Source organism: Vipera berus (genome assembly GCF_964194415.1).
Source record: "Vipera berus genome assembly, chromosome: 5".
NCBI classification, from domain to species: Eukaryota; Metazoa; Chordata; class Lepidosauria; order Squamata; family Viperidae; genus Vipera; species Vipera berus.
In genome coordinates, this window is record NC_138207.1 from 10,012,185 (window position 1) to 10,030,604 (window position 18,420).

The 18,420-nt window shown below is 41.2% G+C and overlaps 1 protein-coding gene across 2 annotated transcripts; it reads left to right on the forward strand.

Annotated features, from left to right (window-relative positions):
• Positions 1–3,785: 3,785 nt before the first annotated feature.
• LAMP3 (lysosomal associated membrane protein 3) lies at positions 3,786–17,547 on the forward strand. Of its 2 annotated transcripts, none has more exons than XM_081329995.1 (6): positions 3,786–3,980; positions 6,381–7,081; positions 8,087–8,209; positions 13,326–13,383; positions 16,332–16,499; positions 17,379–17,547. In XM_081329995.1, exons 1-6 carry the CDS (start codon positions 3,932–3,934, stop codon positions 17,516–17,518), a joined length of 1,239 nt encoding a protein of 412 aa, XP_081186121.1. In that variant the 5' UTR covers positions 3,786–3,931; the 3' UTR covers positions 17,519–17,547. The 2 variants fall into 2 exon arrangements, with proteins under 2 accessions (XP_081186121.1, XP_081186122.1); XM_081329996.1 differs by having other exon boundaries at positions 6,384–7,081.
• The last annotated feature ends 873 nt before the right edge of the window (positions 17,548–18,420 follow it).

Below are 18,420 nucleotides of genomic sequence, written 5' to 3' on the forward strand. Positions count from 1 at the left end.
GTAGTATACTTAGATTTCAGTAAAGTTGACCACAACCTACTCCTTGGTAAGCTAGAAAAAGGTGGTATAGACAACATCACCACCAGATGAATCTGTAGCTGGCTGGCAAACCGTACTCACCGAGTAGTCATCAATGGTACTACATCCACACGGAGAGAAGTAAGCAGTGGGGTACCACAAGGTTCTGTCTTAGGCCCAGGACTCTTCAATATATTCATAAATGACTTAAATGAGGGAAATGAAGGGGGAATTCATCAAATTTGTAGATGACACCAAACTGACAGGAGTAGCCAATACCCCAGAAGACAAACTCAGGATCGAAAAAGATCTTGACAACTTGGAACAATGGGCCCTATCCACACCTGGAATACTGCAGCCAGTTTTGGTCACCATATCACAAAAAAGATGTTGAGTTTGGAAAAAAAAATTCAGAGAAGAGCAACTAAGATGATCAAAAGGCCTGGAGGCTAAAACATACAAAGAACAGCTGCAGGAATTGGGTATGGCCAGTTTAGAGAAAAGAAGAAATGGGGGAGACACGATAGTAGTGTTCCAGTATCTGAGGGGCTGCCACAAGGAAGAGGGGGTCATGTTATTCTCCAAAGCACCAGAGGGAAGGACAAGAAACAATGGATGGAAACTATTCAAAGAGAGAAGCAACCTGGAATTAAGGAGAAGCTTCCTGATAGTGAGGACAATTAACCAGAGGAACAGCTTGCCTCCAGAAATCGTGGGCGCTCCAACTGGAGATTTTCAAGAAGAGGCTAGCTAGACAGCCATTTGTCTGAGATGGGGTGTCAAACTCAATTTCATTGAGGGCCGCATCAGCATTGCGGTTGCCCTCAGGGGGCCGGGTGGGCGTGGCCTGGGTGGGCATGGCCTGCTGGGTGGGCGTGGCTAGAGTGCGTATGGCCTACTGGGTGGGCGTGGCCAGCTCTACATCGTTCGCATCAAGGGTGCCTATGGGGGCCTGGGCAGGAGTGGGACAGATCTGAGGGTCTCTGGCAGAAGGAGGATCTCTGGGCCAGGGCCAAGGCAGTGGGGGCCGTTCCCTCACTGTTTCCAGGATGGCTTCGCGGGCCACATGAAACCACTTTGTGGGCCGGATCTGGCCCCCGGGCTTTGTGTTTGACATGTCTGGTATAGGTTGTCCTGCTTGAGCAGGGGGGTGGACTAGAAGACCTCCGAGGTTCCTTCTAGCTCTATTCTATTTGATCCTATTGCAGTTTAGCATGCAAAATTAGTCAGAAGTATGCTATGATCCATTGTTCTGCCAAGTGTTAGGGCAGTGATCAGATGCCCAGGCAATTGGTTAGACAATGAACTTTCCAATAATTAAAGGGATTTTAAGCTTTAATAGCTCTAGTAAATAGATTAAAAAGCAAAACATTTAAAAAATATACGCAAACAAGATGATATCCAAATTTCATACAAGATGTCAGGAGCTCCTTAATAACAACAGCACAGATACCCCGAAGGCGGTCAGTTGCCACAAACCCAGGGCTAGGTTCTGTGCAGAAGATCCCAATAATCAACAATAACCCTGTAGTTTTATCAAAACTTGACAGAATGACTTCTTGCCCCTGCTTTTATAGTCACAGGACTGCAAGATTTGACTCTTGACTGGGTAGCATGTGATAATGGGATGGGGACTTAAGGTGTGAGATTTTCACAGGTTTGCAGCTACATAAACATATTTCCTCTTTATTCAACAAGCAAAAGTGAAAAACAAGCAGGTCAGTTTAGAATTTGACCTACAAAGCTAGTGTCTCTTTCAACCTTAAGTAGTGTGAACTTCAACTTCCAGAATTCCCCAGCCAGGGTGGCTGAATAAGGAATTCTGGGAGTTGAAGTCCACAAACCTTAAAGTGCCCAAGGTTGAGAAACACTGTTTTAAATGTTTCTTAACAGGAAGGAGAAATAAAAATTGCCATTAGTCTCCTTGCAATACCAATGGTGTTTGGCATTGCTACTACATCAATCCATTTAAAAAAGATAATTTTAGTTATTGAAGAATCATATCAGAACCCAAAGCAGGCGACTAGATCAGAATTACATTACTAACCATTATCTTCTTGAGTAAGATACTGTATGTAACTCCAATAGTATAAACTCACATTAGTCCTTTCTAATTGTCCAGTCAATAAAACTCAAAACATATTTATTATGGCTTTTTTATTATGTTGGAATGACCGTAGCTAACATTCTACAAAAGTGTGAACATTAAATATCAAGCTGTACAACAAAGAGCCTAGTCAAAAGATTATTTCTTTCTTTTTTTTATCCTTAATAGATTTTTCTGGTAAGAAATAAATAAAAAGAAGCACTGCTAGGAAATACATGAATGTTAAAAATGGGAGGCAATGACTATGAATAGCCTCTAAAATTCAGTGAATTAAGCAAGGAAATGGCAAGAGCAAAGCTTTGGAAGCCTTTAAAGAAATCAACCAAGAGTTACTGTAAAGTGCTAAAACCGCATGCAATACTAATTTTGCCCACAAGGATGCAAGACGGTTTTAGGAAAGATTTAATGTACATTTGGGATGTACTGTATTATTTCACTAAAGAAGATGGTAGAGGCCGAGAAGGCCTGGAGGAACGTTGTCCATAGGGTCGCGATGGGTCGGACACGACTTCGCAGCTAACAACAACATTTCACTAAAGGAAGCTTCCACATGTTGCCACACTCATTTACACAACAGAAATTGCTCAAGTTTACAACTATCTTCTCTCCATTTTAGAAATTTTATCTCTTCAGTTACTCTGATTAGAAATTGAAAAGTTCCACAAATTTTTTGTGGAAAATTTCCATGTCTGGGAAAGAAAAAAGATGTGATTTTGTGCTGCATATTTTTCAGATCTATAAGGAAAAATACGAATATTGGGAGAGGTTTTTTTTTAAAAAAATCTCAAAATAAAATTCAGCCTTTTATACCAGCAAAATATATTTCTTTCAATATGGCTGTGAAGCATGCCATTAATGAATCTTATTCCTTCTACAATTCAAGATTTCTTAAGTAATGACAAGCAGTTAATGAAATCAATGTCAATGCCATTTTTTTTTTTAAAAAAAATCTTGTTTCTGGTAACTAGTTAAAAACTAAACTAATGCTGTCATGCCATTTTTATTTCTGCTTGATAACCTCGCCCATGATTAGAGGCAAGAAATACTTTTTATTATGATTAAAATTCTGCAGGAATCCATCCTTGGTTTCAATTGACCAGTATTGGAAAGAAGGTTCCCCTAATCTCAAAGGATTTGAGTGGGATGGGGAATACCACGAGGCTTTCTATACTTTTTTTTCTGCTTCTGAGAATCAGCAAGATGGTTCTTGATTAGTGATGCTCAACCTTAACAACTTTAAGATAGGTGGACTTCAACTCCCAGAATTCACTAGCCACCCATGCTGGCTGGGGAATTTGGGGAACTGCAGTTTACATATCTTAAAAGTGATTAAGGTGGAACAGCACTGTCCTAGATCATCCGGATGGATCCATTTGTCTCTGGAATCCATTCTTCTGCTCAGATTGAAATGCCTATTGCAGAATTTTAAGAAATAGGTTCAAAGAAAGTGAAATTAATTGGCCATAGCATCTGCAATCTTGCTCTTAATTTCAGTTCCACCAACCTTTTAAAAAAGCACACTCACGTGTTTCAAAGATGCTTTTTCTCCACCCTTTCCTTCTCGCATGTGACTTACCAACTGCCTATATAACTCAGAAATTTCACTCTTCTTGAGCACTACTTCCTCTTTGCTCAACACTCTTCATCAGGGAACAGGAGACTTCTTGTTTGCCAGAGAAGTGGCTGAGTGAACCTGCTAGTAGGGAAGAAAAACCACTAGGATCACTGTGGTTTCCTAAGGACCAAAACGTGGCATTAATCCAATCCTTCTTCTACCACAATAATTCAGTTTAAAGTGGTTGCATCATGAGTCAGTGGAAGCCATTAATTGAATTTCTTCTAATCACAGCTGGAGGTGAGTAGACATCTACAGAGCTGGCAACAGGTTACACTTTATTTGCCTGTGTTAGAATTATGTTTGCATGCAAGTGAAAGTTCAGTTTTGGCTATCCAGGAAGTACTGTGTTAGAGATTAAAGTAAACAACTGTTGTGGGGGGAAAAAAATCTGCTGTGAAATAACTTTTATTTATCCAACCTTTTGTCCTTGACTTGCAACCATTTGTTTAGTGACCCTTCTAAGTTCCATCACTGAAAAAAGTAGCTTATGACCGTTTTTCATACTTACGACCGTTGCAGCATCCCCATGGTCATGTAATCATGATTCAGATGCTTGGCAACTGGCTCACATTTATGACAGTTGCAGCATCCCGGTGTCATGCAATCCCCTTTTGTGACCTTCTAACAAGCAAAGTCAATGGGAAGCCAGATGCACTTCACAACTGTGTTACTAACTTAACAGCTGCAGTGGTTCACTTAACAACTCTGGCAAGAAAGGTCGTAAAATGGGAGAAAACTCATTTAACAACTGTCTCATTTAACAATGGAAATTTGGGGCTCAATTGTGGTCGTAAGTCAAGGACTACCTGTATTAAACCAAAGATGTTGAAATCAAAAACAGCATATCCATTTTCCCCTTTTTGGATTTTTGTAATGAGTGTTGCAGTTCTTAAGCAATCTTGGGATCCTAGGTGATGCAAAAGAGAGAGCTCATTTTAGATCCAAGATTTATCAAATCCACCGTGGGAAAGGGTCACTGGCTGTGGCCCCACTTGACCAAACTATGGAACATTTAAGTTCTGGTAACCCTCAACTTCCTCATCCTGCACACTTGCCCTCTCCTGCCCAGCCCAAGAGCAGAACAAACTGAAGTGGCCTTTAGTTGTAACAAGCAGGCATATACATAGAATGAAGGCTATTGCTAAGCACATTGGTTTGTGCTTAAAATTGTAAGCCGCCCTGAGTCTTCGGAGAAGGGCGGGATATAAATGGGACTAAAATAAATAAAATAAATAACATGAAAGCTTTTATTTTGATATTGTCCCAGGGCACCCTCAGCTGGTGCATCTTCTATTAATGTGGGTTAGCCAGGATCTTAGAGAGAAATCGGGGGCTTGCACTGAGTAAATATAGATGTAATTGCAGCAGGATAGCCAACGCCAATGGGCACAGCACATTTCATGGTAGTTTTTCGTTCAATGCAAAAACGAGCAGGCAAACGCTTTCAATTCATGGGAAAACCCTATGATGGGAGAGTGAAAAACAGGAAATGGTAGACTCTTGTATGACTCTGTTTTGCAATTGAAACAAATATTCCAAAGAAATAGAGTTAGTATGAAATTGGTTCATGAAACTGTCGAGACATTCTGAAAAGATTTCAAGACGCTAACTGTAAAGCAGTCTCCTCCTCCTCTTCCTCTCAGTAGCAGAAACTAACAGAATAAAAGAGCTAGAATAGACTTTAGAGGTCTAGTCCAACCCTCTGCTCGAGCACCATTTCAGACAAACAGTTGTCCAATCATTTCTTAAAACTTCCAGTGATAGAGACAAGTCATTCCACTGGTCAATTGTTCTCACTGTCAGGAAGTTTCTCCTTAGTTCTAGGTTGCTTCTCTCCTTGATTAATTTCCATCCGTTGCTTCTTGTCCTGCCTTCAGGCGCTTTGGAGAATAGCTTGACTCCCTCTTCTTTGGGTCAGCCCCTTAGATATTGGAACCCATGTCACCCCAGTCCTTCTTTTCGCTAGACCGCACATACCCATTTCCTGCAATCATTTTTCGTATGTTTTAGTCTCCAGGCCCCTGTTCATCTTTGTTGCTCTTCTCTGCGCTCTTTCCAAAGTCTCAACATCTTTTTGATGTTGCAGTGAACAGAACTAGATGCAGTATTCCAAGTGTGGTTTTATTTATTTATTTATTTATTTATTTATTTATTTATTTATTTATTTATTTATTTATTATTTCAATTTATATACCGCCTTTTTCCCGAGGGACTCAGGGCGGTTTACAGGGCAAATTAAAACAATACAATATATATACAGGTTAAAATAAAATAAAATTAAATAGGATGTTTTGAGGGAGGTTAGACGATTACCTGATGGAAATGTTTATCTATTGCACTTGCTATTATAACTCTTTTGTAAACCACACTTCCAGATACAAAAAGAATATGCTTTGGAATATTTCTTGCTAGGGCCTTATTGATGTGCTTTGGCTTTGTAAAACAGTAATAATAAAGATTATAAACCTTCCATAATTACAGTTCCATAATGGTGAGCAAATTCAGAACGTACACCAAGAATTTAGGCTAAGGAGAAAGGACTTCATTTTTTTTCTTGAGGTACATAAAGAAGTTCAGGGACATGCATAATAATGAAAGCTGATTAAAAACAAGACTAACTCTCTTTTCTGTGCACAGCAGTTTTTCCTTGCACTGGTAACATGCTGGATAAAGAGGCACCAAATAGGACAAGCCTAAGACCCACCTCATTTCTGCAGGCAGCTTTTCCTGGCAGTTCCACTCCTTCCAATTCCCAAGCCATGATTAATCCATACAGTCATTCACAAGCATTGGCTAATCGATTAGGCCATGGAATAGCACATGGAATTCCTTCAGCACCTACAGCTAAGATGTTAAAGGCAGAATCCATCCCATTGACAGAATTACAGGCTGTGTGGGAACCCATGGAGGCTGCAAGGACAACAGTTTTGCAATCCGACCCACAAATTGATTGGACCGAAACCCACAAAGCCTTAAAAATAAGAACGGTGTCTCAAGAAACAACCTCAAAACTGCGACTATCAGCTAGTCGAAAAAAAGCAACTCCTGTTTTGAGCACAACTAAGGAAAATGTATATAAGACTCTCTCCAGGGCTACTGACCAGCACACCACAAAGCTAAGGAAACAACACACAACCACTGAGAAAACAAGTTCTGCAGCACACAAGAGCATGACATCCGTCCAGGTCACTTCAGCTATACCAACAAGTCAAACTGGACCAAGATTAGCACTTCAACCATCACCAGCTATTACCGGCACTTACAGTGTTTCCAACGGAACTGCAGATTGCATTAAAGCCTTAATTGGCTTGACAATGATTGTTACGAACACAAAAGCGGTAAGTGGCTAGTGTAGCTCTCCCACCCCCTTTCCTTGTTTTTGTCTTTTGTATGGTCAGAAAGTGTTTAATCAAGCCTTCCCCAATCTGGTTCCAGTCAGATGACCCTCAAAATGAAGCTTGTTACACATTTATTGCTCTAAATTTGTAAGCAACAATAATTCCTCAGTCTTTGTTGAAATTAGTTTTAAATACCAGAATAAACAAAGAGATCATTGTCGATTTCAGAAAAGGCAGGCACAGCCACACTTCTCTGTGCATTAATGATTCACCTGTGGAGACAGTTACCAGCATCAAATTCCTGGGTGTGCAGCTACTGAGTAGGCTGGCTTGGTCGTTCAACAGTAAGAAAGTGGTGAAGCGGGCACAGCAACACCTGCATTTTCTGCGGCGCATGAGAAAAGCTCATCTTCCTTCCCCTGTCCTGACCACTTTCTACAGGGGGACGATCGGGAGCATCCTGTCATACAGCATCATAGTCTGGTTTGGAAGCATCACTGCTTCAGACAGGAAGGCGGTGCAGAGAGTGGTGAGGACGGCTGAAAAGATCATTGGCGGTTCCCTCCCTCCCATCCAGGACATAGCACAGAAGCGTTGCTTGAGCAGGGTCCGCAAGATTGTCTGGGACACTACACACCCTCCTCATGACCTGTTTTCCTTGTTCCCTTCTGGGAGGAGGGGGCTTCGTGGTATCCACAGCAGAACATCCAGATTCAGCCATAGTTTCATTCCATACAGCATTAACCTTGTGAACTCTCAAGCTTCCACCTTCCGTTATATATTCAAGATGGGCAGTATTTAATATTTATTTATGTATATGTAGGGTGTTGGTCTATACATATGTTGTATATAGTATGGTTCGGTGTGTGTCATGTATGTGTTCCACTTTGAGAGCGGGCAACTAAATTTCATTTTTGATGTGTGCCGTTGTGCCCACATTAAAAAAATGACGATAAAGGTTATCTTATCTTATCTTAATGCACTGATGTCTTGCCTATTTCACAGGGCGAACTAGAATATCTTAATATTGATCCTAACACCACACACACCGCAGGATATTGCGGATATAGCCAATCAATGCTCAACGTCTCGTTTGAAGGTGGCTTCGTAAAATTTATTTTTACTAAGGTAAGATTTTCTTCAGAGATGGTACAGGTAGCCAATGGTGGGATTCATATATGTGGACAGCCAGTTCTCTGTGGGGATGCCACTTCCGGAAGTCCGTTCTGGGCCTGGGCAACAAAAAATTAGCTACTGGTTCTGCCTAAGTGGTGCAAATTGGCTGAATCCCACCACTGCAGGTAGCCCTCGAACTTACAACAATTCATTTAGTGACCATTACAGTTACAGTAGCACTGGAAAAAGTGACCATTTTTCACACTTATGACCGTGGCAGCATCCCCATGGGTCACGTGATCAAAATTCGGACACTTAGCAATTGACTCATATTTATGACAGTTGCAGTGTGCCGGATCACCTTTTGCAACCACCTGTCAAGAAAAGTCAATGGGGAAGCCAGATGCACCTAACAACCGTGCTTCTAACTTAACAACTGCAGTGATTCACTTAACAACTGTGGCAAGAAAGGTCGTGAAATAGGACAAAACTCACTTAACAAATGTTACACTTAACAACAGAAATTTTGGGCTCAAACTGTGGTTGTAAGTTTGAATTGAGGGCTTTGGAATCCTCTTCAAAGAAATGACTCAATGAGCATGTCCCAATCCATGGTTAACAAAATTATGATTAATACAATTTATACTTCTATAGATCTCAATAATTTGCTTTGCTGAAGTTAGATCAAGTTTCCTATGACACAAAATGTGCATCCAGCAGGCAGAAAATGCAACACACATACACAATGAACTAGCCAAACTAACCACAAGGGTTATATTCATATTGACTTTCTACTTCTTACTTTAGTGTTATGAAATGCTTGGCTTTAGTTTTATTTATATAAGGTTCTCTCCAAGTGTTCTTTCAAGAGAAGTGCTCAGATCACGGTTATCTACACACGTATATCACCTTGCATAAGCCAACAGCCCCAGTGAAAGGGCTAAAATAAATGCAGATATCATATTTAATTTTAAAAGTCCAAACCATTACAGATTCAGCCTTCTCAAACAGAAAATTGATCATAGCTAGCTTCCCTAAGTCTTGCTTTGAACATTTGTGAATTGGTTACAAGTTTAGGCACAGAATAAAAACAAACTAAGAATAAGCCACAAAGCTTTCACTTCTTGGAATTAGCAAGCCAACATTAAATAGGTTTCTAAGCTGTGGTTTCCTTCCCTTAATCAAGCCATGTTTTTTATTCACTGAATCAGTTTTGCACATCACATAAAACTGGGAAGAACATGATATGGAAAACCAGAATACATACAAAGTGAAATATAGCCACACAATATATCTCCTTAATAGAAAAGTAGCTTATAAACGTCTAGGAAGGAAAAAAATATGTTGTATCATTGGGGAATGGTAAGACAAAATGTGTAAATAAAACAATGCAATACATCCTCATTGCAAGTAATTACTAGTTGTGTTGCTGTGACTTTAACCTTTTCTCCTTCCAATTTTCCCTCATGTGATTTCCTTTCAATTTTTATTGTGGCAATTCCACGCCACTGTTTTAATTTCTCATGGTTCATGGATTACGCCAAATCATAATGCCTTTCTCTACTTCAGGGAGTGTAGGGTTGTAAGCCATGATTTGTGGCTTGTTGAAATGCATCCAATCTGGAATATCTGCAGAGATAAAAGATAAAAATAATCAATGAGCAGATAATAGGCTTCAATTACAGTTGTGTCTAGCATCTTTACTTTACGATAGTTAGCCCCCACAGATTAGACTATCTATGTCAGTCCAACTAGTTCTGGCTTATTTAGCTTGCTATAGTTTAGCACTGCCCGTTGACCCACTCTCTGCACTCTTTGAGATTTGGGCAGCCTTGAAACTTAAGAGAAAACACGAGTAATCAATTAGTAAATAATTATTTTTGCTTTACTGAAGTTAGGTCAGTTTCCAAGGCACAAAATTGGTGTGTATGCAACACATACATACGTACAACCTGATACCCAGGCTACAAATAGTCCATGACTTATGACTGCAATTGGGACCAAATTTTCTGTCGCTAAGCAAGGCAATTGTTAAGTCAGCTGCACCCAATTCTGCAATCTTTTTTACCCATGGTTATTAAGTGAATCCTTGCAGTTGTTAAGTGACTCATGTGGTTGTTAAACTTTACCCCATTGACTCTGGTTTTGCTGGAACCCGGTTGGGAAGATCGCAAATGGCGATCACATGATCCCTGGACACGGCAACCATTTGTAAATACATGCTGGTTGCCAAGCACCTGAATTTTGATCATGTAACCATAGGGACGCTGCAACAGTTGTAAGTGTGAGGACCGGTTATAGGAGGGATCCCCAACCTCCGATTCGTGGACCAGTACCAGTCCACGCCATGTCAGAAACCAGTCCACGCAAATAAGCGAAGCTCCATCCACAGGAGGTAGACAAGATGCGAAACCATGTTGGGGGCCACCTTTGTATCTTTGAACAGTCGCTAAAGGGGTGGTTATAAGTCAAGGACTACCTGTATCTGACAGTTCCAGATTTCATGACAGATCGGAGAAAAATGAAAAGTCTCTTTCACACAGACATAAATCACTGCACAGCATGTGCTCTGTAAGCCCCTCCCCATCTCTCCAACCCCCTTTTTCCTTTCAAATAAAGCAGGGGTGTCAAACTGCCAGCCCACAGGCCGGTTGCATCATACGGAGGCCGCGTCCACCCCAGCTCTGGTGGTAAAAAAAAAATCATGATTCGTTGCAACACGTCACGTGACGCAGCGAGTTTGACACCCGTGAAATCAAGGCTCAGCTTCTAGTGTTTGTTCTATCTCTTTGCTTCTCTGCAAGTGAAGTATTATTTCACTCAAGTAAGATCTTAGAAAGGGCAGTGCAGTTGAGAGGCACATTAATGGCTGTGGCGAAACAATGGTGCAAATTGTTTCTTCTTAGTTCTAGGTTGCTTCTCTCCTTGATTAGTTTCCATCCATTGCTTCTTGTCCTGCCTTCACCAAAGCACCTGAGGGCAGGTCAAGAAGCAACGGATGGAAACTAATCAAGGAGAGAAGCAACCTAGAACTAAGGAGAAACTTCCTGACAGTGAGAACAATTAGTGGAACAACCTGCCTCCAGAGGTTTTGAACGCTCCAACACTGAAAGTTTTAAAGAAGAGACTGGACAGCCATTTGTCTGAAATGGTATAGGGTTTCCTGCCTGAGCAGGGGGTTGGACTAGATGACCTCCAGGGTCTATTCTTCTTCTTCTTCTTCTTCTTCTTCTTCTTCTTCTTCTTCTTCTTCTTCTTCTTCTTCTTCTTCTTCTTCTTCTTCTTCCTTCTTCTTCTTCTTCTTCTTCTTCTTCTTCTTCTTCTTCTTCTTCTTCTTCTTCTTTTTCTTCTTCTATTCTATTCTACTTTATTCTACTCTGCACTACACTACACTACACTACACTCTATTCTAAATTTTGAGTTGCCTAATCCTTCCCACTGCCTTCCATGGCCAGTATTGCTAAAGATACTGTATTGCATAATCCAATCCTTTCATGATACAAGAGGAGAGTCAAATCTGCTCCTTGAAATATGAGTAGATATGAAATTTCTCTCCCATTTCCTCAAGAAGCATGTTTACCAACCAGAATCCGATTTACTGGATTCCTAGTATTTAGGTGCTGTTTAATTTTCCTTCTTTATTGGCGCTCAAATAAGGAACAAAAGACTAGAAAAGGTTTGGAAAGAGAAAGAGCTGGCCATACCATAAATATTCTTACTTAGTGGCATTCACACAATGGTGTGTGTGTGTGTGTGTTTAATAATAATAACAACAACATTTTTCCCTATATTCTGTTTTATGTTCTGTAAATTGTGAGCGAGTAGGTGGCTATATCAATTTTCCAAAATAAATACCTACAATCAGACTGGTGAATTAACCTTTGTTCTGAGTTGTGTGAAACTTGGAATCATAAACCCACCAAATGGATTGATTTTATACAAAGAAGGTGGGGAGAAAAAGATTAATCACGCTTAGCCAAAGCATTTGAAAAGACTTTCCCGAGTCTGGCGAAGGATGTTATATGAATGGAGCCATCGATTTAAGAAAAAGACTCAAATTCACTCTCACGTTAAGCTCTAATATGGTGGTTTACTTTGGGCTTTATTTGTTACAGGCGTGCAATCCTGGGTGTGCAACCCTGGGTATGCCAGGTATGGAGGTCAAGGGTGAAGTATGCGCTATCTTGAATTTGCAGAAATGCCATAATTTATGTACCTGCATCAGAAACACACAATAGCGGCATTTGCTTCACGATGTCACCTTGTAGAGGTGAATCTGTTCCTTATCTTCAGTCTTTATGAGGCTCAGCGTGATATGTGAATCTAGTCACTGTGGACTATAAGCCGTACTTTATGCACAGATAATCCTCAATTTATGACCACAACTGAGCTCAAACCTTCTGTTGAGTGAGACAATTGTTAACTGAATTTTGCCCCATTTTAGGACCTTTCTTGCTACGGTTGTTAAGTGAATCACTGCAATTGTTAAGTTAGTAACACGGTTGTTAAGTGAATCTGGCTTCTCCACTTTGCTTGTCAGAAGGTCACAAAAGGGGATCACGTGACCCCGGGACCCTGCAACCATCATAAATATGAACCGATTGCCAAACGTCTGAAGTTTGATCACATGACCACGGGGATGCTGTAACGGTCGTAAGTGAGAAAGGTGGTCATAAGGTCCCGTTTTTTCAGTGCCACTGTAACTTTGAATGGCCACTAAATGAATTGTTGTAAATTGAGGATTATCTGTAGCTTGTCGAATCTGATGAATAGCTGGCATACAATTTGGCGTAAAGAAATAACAAACTGGGGTAAATAAATAATAAAACACATTTTGCTTATCTGTAGCTTGCAGAGTAAAGCACCATCAGCTGGGTTCACACCGACTTCTACATTCCTATAGTTTACAAATTACATCGGCTGGAGATTCACATACCATGCTAAGCTTCAATGAAACTAGCCACATGAAGCCAAGATAAGGTAGCAGTGAAAGTGCTGGGCACACAAGATCAGCCTTGAAAAATATAAAGGCATAACGGGATGCCTGAATCCCAGCTAATTCTAAAAAAAGTCATCGGGATTTAAAATGCTACAAAACCTTTCTCTCTCCTTCCATTATTACTTGCAGAAAGAAATGGTCTATTATATCAGCACGGTTGAAGCCTCTTTGACAGTTCCCACACAAGGTAGGTACTAGGGTGTCTACATTCAGATGATCGCTAAAGTGGCATCCATCTCTCCCTGAGATACCGGCACAACTAAATGCTGGGTTACAAAGAGAACATGGAATCACAGGGCTGGAAGGAACCACGTTCTCACTATCAGAAAATTTCTCCTAACTTTTATATTGGATCTCTCTTTAACAAGCTTCTACCTGTTATTTCTTTCCTTGCTCTCTGGTGCTTTGAAGAATAAGTCAATCCCTTCTTCTTTGTGACAGCCCCTCAAGTACTGGAAGACAGCTCTCGTGCCCCACCCCCCAATCTTTCTGTTTGATAGGTTAGACATAACTAACCCCCCTCAACTGTTCATCATATGATTTAGCCTCTAGACTCGTGGTGGCAAACCTATGGCACGCGTGCCACAGGTGGCACGCAGAGCCCTCTCTGTGGGCACACGCGCTGTCGCCCCAGTCCTAAGCCTTCAGCTGGGTTTTATAAAGCCTTTTCGCATTAGGCCTCCGCCATCATGTGCAAAAAAAAAAAAGGTTCAATCAATCAATCAATTTCAACTTCTTGTGGAAAAAAAATCTCGTAAAGTTGAAATTGATTGATTGAACTTTTTAGTCCCACCCAGTCTGACATTACCACTGCAGCCACACCCACAGAATGGGCCACACCCATCCAATGGGCCACACCCACCTGGCACCCGACGATACATAAGTGCAGTTTGGGCACTCGGTCTCTAAAAGGTTTGCCGTCACTGCTCTAGACCCTTCATCATCTTGGTTGCTGTTCTCTGCACATTTTCTAGAGGCTTAGCATCTCTTTTCTATCGTGGTGACCAGAACTGAAGCAGAAGAGCTCTAGAGAACGAAAATGTAGACAACTAGCTGAACTTTTTAGATTAACCCAAGTCCAGCAACTTCAAAACATCTCTCTCCCCCCAGTCCACAGTCCACCTCTGCAAGGAGGTTGAGGGTTTGGTGAAGTGGTATAAGGAAAACAGCCTAGTTTTAAATACTGGGAAAACGAAAGTGATCATTGTCGATTTCAGAAAAGGCAGGCACAGCCACACGTCTCTGTGCTTTAATGATTCACCTGTGGAGACGGTTACCAGCATCAAAATCCTGGGTGTGCAGTTAACAAGTAGGCTGGCTTGGTCGCTCTACAGCAAGACACTGGCGAAGCGGGCACAGCAGCGCCTGCATTTACTGTATCGCATGAGAAAAGCACATCTTCCTTCCGCTGTCCTTACCACTTTCTATAGAGGGACGAGCATCCTGTCATATTTGCATTACAGTCTGGTTTGGAAGCATCAATGCTTCGGACAGGAAGGCAGTGCAAAGAGCGGTGAGGATGGCAGAAAAGATTATTGGTAATTCACTTCCTTCCATCCAGGACATGGCACATAAGCGATGCTTGAGCAGAGTCCGCAGGATTGCCTGGGACGCTACACATCCCCTTCACGACCTGTTTTCCTTGTTACCTTCTGGGAGGAGGGGGCTCTGTGGTATCCGTAGCAGAACATCCAGATTCAGTCACAGTTTTGTTCCATACATATGGAACCTTGTGAACTCTCAAGCTTCCTTCTTCCGCTATGTATTCAAGATGGACAGTGATTAGTATTTACCGTATATGCTGCTTATATATAAGGGTGTAGGTCTATACATATGTTGTATATAGTATGTTTAAATGTGTATTATTTTTTATTTATTTTTTTATTTTAATTCCATTTATATCCTGCCCTTCTCCGAAGACTCAGGGCGGCTTACAAGCTTAGCAGTAGCCTTCATTCTATGTATATGCCTGCTTATTAGGGCTTTCACACACACCCCCAAGCGGCATTATTACAAAGTCAGCTTAATTGCCCCCAACAATCTGGGTCCTCATTTTACCTACCTCAGAAGGATGGAAGGCTGAGTCAACCTTGAGCCTGGTGGGATGCGAACCTGCACTAATTGCAGGCAGTTGGTGTTACTTAAGGAGGCATTAGCCCACTGCTCCACCAAGTATTATGTATGTGTACACTTTGAGAGCAAGCAACTAAATTTCATTTTTAATGTGTGCCATTGTGCCCACAGTAAAAAATGACAATAAAGGTTATTTATCTATCTATCTATTAGCGGGGATTGTTTTTCTCACTGGCACAGGACACTTTTATGGAACTTTTTTGGAATTCCACTAATTTATCCTGCAGTAAAGCTGTAAGGATATCACCCTCAATACTAAAGCAGAACAGAGTTCAGGCATTGAGATCCCTCCCAGTTCATACCAGCGTATTTTTCATACAGCTCAAGATCTGGAAGACTGCAGATTAACATAGCCTGGAAACACAGCCAAACCAACTCTACTGTATCTTAGAATCACCCAATGTTTCTCAGCCTTGACCCCTTTTAAAATGTGTGGACTTCAACCTTCATGCTGGCAGGGGAATTCTGGGAGTTGAAGTCCACATATCTTGAAGTGGCCAAGGTTGAGAAACATTGGCCTAGTAGTCCAGAGGTGTCCAAAGTGGGCAACTTTAAACTTGTGGACTTCAACTCCCAGAATCCCCCATGCTGGCTGGGTAATTCTGAGAGTTGAAGTCCACAAGTCTTAAAATTGCCAACTTTGGAGACCCCTGGACTAGTCTTTCATATCAGAAGTCCCTAACCTTTTGGGCACCAGGGACGAGTTCCATGGAGAAAGGTTTTTCCATGGATTAGAGAGTGCCTGGTTTTGTGTGCTGCCTGCATCTCGCAGATGGGGCTTTGCTTGTTTGTGCCGCAGCCCGGTACAGGTCCACGGACCGGGGGTTGGGGACCCCTGTATCATATGACTCCAACCAGGACATCTAAAGCACAGCTCAGTGTTGGACAAAAAAACAGGGCATTAGTTTTAGGGTTTGGTATTGCACAGACACAGAGATATATCCCAGAGAGAAAATTAGCCACAAAGATCAGCAATGATGTGTCTTTCTCTGCAAATTTCAGGTTTTGTATACAATGGAATTAAAAATGACCAGCTCTTTTCCACAGCTGTGGGAAGCTGCTTCAAATGTCTCAGTAAGCAAATGGTGAGCTTGGCCAGCAACTTTCAAATACAGGTTGCCAATTCCCAGCTTCAAGCCTTTGATATCGTAAACAACCAATTTGGAAAAGGTTAGTAAATGCAACCCTGGGGGTCCTATGAGTAAGAGTTTCCTGCTGACGGGGCAAAGGGACATATTCACACCATAGGTCTTGGGCTAGATGCGAAGCGATGAAGATTTCACCAAATTCTCTCTCAGCTGTGCTGCATTTAATCCAAGCCAATTTATATGCATGCATATAAATATGTGCATAGGACTCCTACCTTTAATCAATTCCCCAGTCGCCTCCCAAAGAACAAATGCTTTTATAATTTTCAGATGTACTGACTACCAGGAGGCAGCTCACGACCAGTTTCAATCTTATTGGGATTGTCAAGACATTCATAGCATTATTTATTCATTATTTTTATCATGCCTTTATTATTTATATAAATAACTGAAGTGAACATATCCAGCACAGCTTCCTCCTCCTATTTTTGTCACAACAACAACCCTGTGAGGCGGGTTGGGCTGAGAGAGTGACTGGCTGAAAGTCACCCAACCAGCTTTCATCCCTAAGGCGGGACTGGAACTCATGGTCTACTGCTGGGGTCTTCAAACTTGGCCCTTTTATGACTTGTGGACTTCAACTCCCAGAATTCCTCAGCCAGCATGCCTGGCTGAGGAATTCTGGGAGTTGAAGTCCACAAGTCATAAAAAGGCCAAGTTTGAAGACCTCTGGTCTATTGGCTTTCTAGTCTGGTGACTTAACAAACTAAACCAAACTGCCTCTTTAAAGATTTGCCATAGTTCAGATGATTTCAGGTAATACAAAGATAACTTTTACATAGGGTGCTCACAAGGTCTGGGATAATTTTCTATAGCTTTGTTTGACTACGATGAAAATCACTGTGGAATCATATGATGCTTTTTTTATTGAAGTCTAATATTCTTTTTTTCCAAACTGCAGAAGAGGAATGCACTTTGGATAGAAACAAGAGGCTGATCCCAGCAACAATTGGCTTCAGTTTGTCCGGATTGATAATCATCATCCTGTTCTCCTGTGTGCTTTATAGAAGGAAAACTCACTCTGGATACAGCCGTATCTGAATCCCGAAGTTTGTTTATGAATGGGTATAGAGCAGGGGTCTTCAAACTTGGCCCTTTTATGACTTGTGGACTTCAACACCCAGAATTCCTCAGCCAGCGTGCCTGGCTGAGGAATTCTGGGAGTTGAAGTCCACAAGTCATAAAAGGGCCAAGTTTGAAGACTCATGGTATAGAGCAACAAATGATAAGAACAGGAAGAATGGGAGATTCTACTTGCTTTGCTGTGGCAATCAGATATGCCAATAGCCGTTGAGCATCTTTAAATGATTTTTAAATTTCTGATACTTTTAACACTTAATCAGAAATTAACCAGCTCCATGCATGAGCATACATGTCTATTATCTATATACAACAGCAGCAAAGTATTTATTTGCTTGGACGTTATTGTTTTTTTTATTCACCTGCACGTATTTGCAATTGTAATCCATGATTTCAATTAATACTGTAGTAATAAAGTGTGTGTCTCTTTATCGCAATTTATCAGGCTGATCTGCCTGCAGTAGGCACATTGTAAGGGATGCTTAGGCAAAAAGTTCAACAAACGTCAACAAAATGCTCTGCATTTTAGTAACAGTTTTGTCACATGCTGAGGGCAGGACAAGAAGCAATGAGTGGGAGATTATCAGAGGAAAATTCAACCTGGAACTAAGAAGGAATTTCCTGCCAGTAAGAACAATTAATCAGTGGAACAGCTTGCCACTCAGAGTTGTGGTTGCTCCAACACTGGAAGTTTTTAAGAGACTGGAGAGCTATTTCTCCAGGATGGGATAAGGACTCCTCTTGAACAAGGGGTTGGTTGTACTAGAAGACCTTCAACTTCTCTTCCAGTCCTATGATTCAATGGTTCTATGACTGAAATTAATTATTTTACATTACTCCTTAGTTAGGGATAGGATGTCAGC

What these genes read in the sequence shown, in the direction of transcription:
- LAMP3 (XM_081329995.1), top strand. Translation starts at nt 3,932, where the DNA reads ATGAGTCAGTGGAAGCCATTAATTGAATTTCTTCTAATCACAGCTGGA. An exon ending in TTTGACAGTTCCCACACAAG is followed by an intron (nt 13,384 to 16,331) that starts GTAGGTACTAGG and finishes TGCAAATTTCAG; the next exon opens with GTTTTGTATACAATGGAATT. An exon ending in AAACAACCAATTTGGAAAAG is followed by an intron (nt 16,500 to 17,378) that starts GTTAGTAAATGC and finishes TCCAAACTGCAG; the next exon opens with AAGAGGAATGCACTTTGGAT.